Raw genomic sequence first — 6,000 nt, forward strand, 5'->3', positions numbered from 1 at the left:
GGTGTGGGTTGTTGTTGCTGTGTAGGCGTGAGATAAGGCTGAGTTTTTGGAAATTTGAACTAGAAGGGCACTAAAATATGGTACCCTTTGAATTAGGCGAACGGGAAGAGCTACAATTCTGAAATTTGGAATGTGGGTCACCGATGGAAACTAAAGTTTACTAAATTTAGTTCTAATTGTATATGTATTGAACATATATAGCTAGAATCTTGAAATGTTATATGGAATAAAGGTTGTGAAGTGGTGTTGATGTATGAAAATGGTTTATGAAATTAGTACATATTTATCATGGTATAATAATAGAAGGTAACAGCAAGTGTTGTTGTACAAAAAACGATACAACAACCACATTGAAATTTGTTGTTGTAAGTTCTACTAGTGTCAACTCATTTGACAGAAAAATGTAAACAAACAAACAAATTATCATCAACTTATTTTTATTTTGAAAATGATATATTTTCGAATCCTCAAAATAAAAATTGAAAAACATGAATGAAAATCTATCAAATTTATATTTCCATCGCTTCCACATCTTTCCTATAATTGGGCCATTGCCATATATATGTGTAACACATATGAAAATGCTGGGAATAGCGAGTTATTCCTTGAAGAAAGATTTGCTTCCTCAAACTTTCCCAGCAGGCAGATTGAGTAAATTGAATACAGGAGCACATTTAAAAAAGAACAATTTAAAATTGTATGCGTTCCCAATTTTCCTGTTGGGTGTTTTTTAAAAACATAATTTGTCAAATTCATATTGACACTAGTATTACGTTGGAATCAAATCAGCTGGGATTTGCTGTTACCTTTTATAATTGTGCCATGCATATTTATATAAAAAGTACAAAATGGTACTAAATTTAGTACTATTTGCGTTTAAATGAGTGTATAGAGATGGAAGCCTGAAAATCGGAATTTGAACTACTATTGTAGTACAGGTGAATGTATAGAGCTGGAGTTTTCAAATTGAGAATTAAATTAACTGTTGGAGTGTTGTATTGAGGTAGTTTAGGAAATTCGTACTTATTGGTACGAAAAGTGATTTTGCTTGAAAGGTTTTCAGTTCTAAAGACATATTTGTAAAATCGTATTTATATGTATAAAAAGTACTAAACGGCACTAGATTTCGTGCAATTTGTATTTGGGTGAATGGAGAGAGCTGGAAACCTAAAATTTGGAATAATGGCTGCCGTTGGAATATAGAATTGAGATATGGAAGCATAGTACTTATGTGTTCTATATTTGGTACAACTTGATTACGTATGAATGGATAGAACTGGACTTCAGAATTTTGGAATTAAAATTAATGTTGGAGTGTAGGATTGACATGAAACAAAAAGTACTAAATGGTACCAAATATTTTACAAAGTGTTTTTGCAGGAACGGATAGGGATGAGATCCTGAAATTTTTAATTAATATTGCAGTTGGAGTGCTGGATTGAGATATGTTGGAAGTTTTGAAAATTCGTCCTTATGTGTACTAAATGGTACTAAATTTGGTACAATTTAGGTTTAAGCGAACGGATAGAGATTGAAAACTTACATTTAAAATAAAAATTACAGTATTTAGGTTGTATTGGAATTTCGTACTTATGGATATAAGAAGCACTAAATGGTACTAAATATGGTACAATTCGTTTTGTGTGAGCGGATGAGCAGAAGCAATTGTGTGAGCGGAAGCAATTGTAGGTGTGTGGATTAATTATCCATTGCTACAACAAAAATCTGCTTTGAAATGGACTGTTCCTAGAATGAAGACAAATGTCGAACTTTGACAAATTTGAATTTATCAACGAACGACATTTGTAAAGCCACATAGCCTAATATGCCTGATGAGCCGCTTTACCAACGGCGAAACGCGTCGAATAATGATGGGTACGTAGGTTCTTCTCCTGGCATTCCTTTTCATTGCAAAACTTAGATCATCAAGCTCGATTCGAAGGAGTATAAATAATCACTTAATATTTACAGAAAATATACATTTTTATTTTTATTTAAAAAATATGTCATTCGACATGCAAAAAATTTTATGGAATTCATTTTTCAAACAATTCCAATTTAAAGTCGGTTGCCGTTATTAATTTCTCAAATGAGACTACCTTCTGTAATTACGTTACTACTTGCTTCATATTGAATATGTACGTGTAGTCACTTAAAAAACTCCATACTATTATATGTTCGGATTATCATACCTTTATAAGATATAGTCATTAAGATTTAATTATTATATGGAGTAGTATGGTTTGCAATTTAATTAAAATCGGCCTTTAAGGCTTCAAATTGCATTTTTGAAATAAATAAATAAAATAAATAAATTATGCCATGAAAAATCCAAATAATTCGAAATAATTGGTAATTTTAATTATCCACTAGATTGTCATTATTATCATGAATCTGTAATGTCGCCTTGTCCCCTATATACTGTAATATCGATAAATAATAACCAACAAAAAACATATCGAAAATGCATGTATTAATCGATAAATGTCAAAAATCCCATTATTGTCATCACTATCTTTCTTTTCACAAATTCATCAAAATGGCAACAAATCGTGGTAACCGTGCTCGCCAAACTGAAGAAGTGGATAACACCATTACTTATGTACAATGTGATGGATTGGTAAGTTAATTTAATAGTTTTCATAATCCGCTTTAATAATTTATAAAAGTTGCGAAGTTAAACAATAAATTGTTCGAATTATTCATTGATAAAAAAATGTGTGTATTGGGGCAGTGGCTAGGCAGCAGCAAATGTCAAAAGCGAAAATCACACGTTCGCAAGTTGACAACTGTGCATCCAGCGATTACGGGGAGATGCCATATTTATGTAAAAAAAAAGGAATTTTTATTTTTGCAAATTTTGATTAATTTTTTTTGTTTTCTTTTCTAGGCGGCAATGAAAATTGTCAAGCACTGCCACGAAGAATCCAGTAACATGGATTTGGCTCAAGGTGCCTTGCTGGGCCTTGTTGTGGACAAGTGTTTGGAAATCACCAATTGCTTCCCCTTCCCCAAGAACGAAGACGATACCATGGACGAAGAACTGTATCAATTGGCAATGATGCGCCGTCTGCGTCGTGTCAATGTCGATCACTTCCATGTGGGCTGGTATCAAAGTTCCAATGTGGGCAATTTCCTATCCATGGCATTGTTGGAATCCCAATACCACTACCAGACCAGCATTGAGGAATCGGTTGTTGTCATTTATGATACACAAAAGTCGGGACGTGGTTTCCTTTGCCTGAAGGCCTATCGTTTGACACCACAAGCCATTCAAATGTACAAGGATGGTGATTTCACGCCAGAGGCTTTGCGAAACATGAAGGTGGGCTATGAGAGTTTGTTTGTGGAGATTCCCATTGTTATTAAGAATTCACCATTGACCAATATTATGGTGAGTGAATTGTGTGAAATGATGCCCGAGGAACAGGGTCATAACTTCTTGGATTTGGGTACCGCCTCGGTGTTGGAAAGTCATATGCGTTGTCTGATCGAACGTGTGGATGAATTGTATCAGGAGTCGATGCGTTACAATAAGTATCAACAGGCTGTCTTTAAACAGGAAACTGTAAGTGGAAGCAATATTTTTTAAACACCCATTCAATATTTGTTTACAAATATCTTCTGTTTTTAATAGGAAAAACATCGTGCTCTCACCAAACAAACTGCCGAGAATGCTATCCGTGTTGCCAAAGGTGAATCACCCGTTCCCGAGGAAGAAGTTCTTAAACAATTCCGACCATTGCCCGTTCCACCCAGACTTAATGCCACCATTGCCTCGGGTCAAATCAACACCTATTCTCAACACATTTCCCAATTCTGTTCGCAATCGTTGGCTAAACTCTTTATTACACAATCTTTACAAAACGCTAAGGAATCGAAGGATGTTACCAAATAAGTTCTTAATTTTTAATATCCTTATCGTTTTTTAACACATAAGCAAAAAAGAGGAAGAACAAGCAGTAAAATTATACGGAGGAGAAACACACACACACATTATTTGTAACGAATCGTATATTTAGTAAAAAAAGAATAGAAACCACAATATAGACAAACAAAAAACAACAGGAGGAAACAAAATCTTTATACACACATAAATAACGATTTGAATAAAGTGTTAAAACAACAACAAAAAGAATATTATGCAGTTTTTTTAAGAAATGTCGAAGAATTTTTAATGCACCTTTAACAATGGACCAAATGAGAATATATTGGATACTCTTAAAAAACATTTAGGTGTGGATTTTTCCAAAAAAATATTTAAAAATCGTGGATTTTATAAAAGCTATTTTTTTAACTTTTTCAGAACTTACTAACAACAGCCACCGGGCTATAGCAAGAAGAACCCCTATTTTCTAAAATGAAAATCGGAAAATTTTCTGTTTAAATTTGTCTGTATATTTTTTTTCTTATACTAACTTATTGCAATATGATTTATATTTTTTCAAGAAACTCTTAGAGTTCCCTTATAAGCTGCATGGAGTCAAAAAAATGTATGATATAAAAAATAAATGTTGTTTATGAACAAAAATATAAAATCAAAAAAATTCGATTGAAATCGGTTATTTCAAAAATGAAGCAAAATTATTTCCAGAGATCCAGGTCCTAGTCCAAAATTATCCTCGTGTCCGTATAACCCTTAAGCATCTTGTCGTATTGATTTCTCCGCCATTTTATTGTAGGTCGACTGATTGAAACGATGATAGGCACGACAATCTTGCAAATGTTCACTCATCGTTCCGACGGGCACAAAATGTGTGGCATTATATTCACAGACCTCCAACGGGGGACCACGATAATTTTTACGACATTTTAAAACGTGTGCCGGCATTCGATACATGACAATGCGATGACCGCTGTTGAAGGGACAAATTCCATATTCATTGTCATCGGACATGGTTGGTGTGCGGCGTCTTCTTTGGTTTGGGTTATGTTTAGAAGAGCTGGTGAGAGAAGTAATAATTAAATAAATTACAGGTATATAGGATGAAAAAACCACATGTAATTGTTAAAATGTCTTAACATGGGCTGTCCTCTGGTTCATGAGTATGGACCTATATAGTCCGCCTGGAGTTATTATTTTTTTTTTATATGAGAACTTGAAGTGGTAAATTATTGCAACTTCGAATCGAAAATACTCCTATCAACTTTAAAATACCCCAAAAAGGCGTGTCCCCTCCATACACATTGGAGCTATAAAAAAGTATGGATCTATATTAAAATACAATGCACATTGGAGCTATAAAAAAGTATGGACCTATATTAAAATACAATAACAAAGTTCTAAAATACTTGTCGTTGGCCCATATCACAGCAGCGTAGACTTTTTCGATTAGAAAATTAAATTTTTGTAATCAGGACAACAGCCGGTTTACAAGGGTCCTAGCGTAAATTTTTAGACTCATATCCCCGAAAGTTTATATTTCCGCAATAATCATTACAATCAGGCCCCTCCGAGGAACCTGTGGTTTATCAATCAAGTGTTTTTTTTTAAATCGTTCGGGGCTTCAACACAAATCCACAATTACATGTGTGTGTGTAGTTAGCTGCTCGAAAGTCTCCAAACTCGAAGGAGCATGATTTGTTTTGTTTGGTGTGTGTGTGTGTGGGCTTGTGTGGAAAGTGGCGACCCAAGCCGTAAATAAAATATTTAATTATTGGACAACATTTTAAAACTATTTTATTTCACTCACCTGCAATATTAAATTGTGCAGCAGATTATCCAGAATTTACTCGAAAATATATTCGTAATTCAATAATTTATTGCTAGCGTCAATAATAATGCGGCAATTTATTAATAAACAACACTATTATTTATACATAGGCGATATGCTGGTTTTGACGGCGTCAAAAGCGTGCCTGTTTAACAGCTGTTAATAGCGTACGACGTATTACCTAAATGTAGTAGTTACATGATGATTAATAATTACAAATTTATAAAAATTGTTGTTGTTTTAATCCAAGCTCTATTTTAATTTAAAAAAATAGTTCATTTAACAA

At 33.6% G+C, this 6,000-nt stretch overlaps 2 protein-coding genes across 2 annotated transcripts; one reads left to right on the forward strand and one right to left on the reverse strand.

Annotated features, from left to right (window-relative positions):
• The first annotated feature begins 2,483 nt into the window (after positions 1 to 2,483).
• On the forward strand, positions 2,484 to 3,908 carry LOC133332787 (eukaryotic translation initiation factor 3 subunit H-like). Its single transcript, XM_061541159.1, has 3 exons — positions 2,484 to 2,620; positions 2,891 to 3,568; positions 3,638 to 3,908. Exons 1-3 carry the CDS (start codon positions 2,540 to 2,542, stop codon positions 3,896 to 3,898), a joined length of 1,020 nt encoding a protein of 339 aa, XP_061397143.1. The 5' UTR covers positions 2,484 to 2,539; the 3' UTR covers positions 3,899 to 3,908.
• A 730-nt stretch (positions 3,909 to 4,638) lies between these two features.
• On the reverse strand, positions 4,639 to 4,897 carry LOC133332788 (gametocyte-specific factor 1-like). The gene has a single exon (XM_061541161.1). The coding sequence runs from the start codon at positions 4,895 to 4,897 to the stop codon at positions 4,640 to 4,642; it is 258 nt and encodes an 85-aa protein (XP_061397145.1). The 3' UTR covers position 4,639.
• Positions 4,898 to 6,000: the final 1,103 nt, after the last annotated feature.

The sequence above is a fragment of the Musca vetustissima genome, unplaced genomic scaffold, assembly GCF_032173495.1.
Source record: "Musca vetustissima isolate MV318-11 ecotype Yass unplaced genomic scaffold, APGP_CSIRO_Mvet_v1 utg63045, whole genome shotgun sequence".
In the NCBI taxonomy this organism is placed as follows: Eukaryota; Metazoa; Arthropoda; class Insecta; order Diptera; family Muscidae; genus Musca; species Musca vetustissima.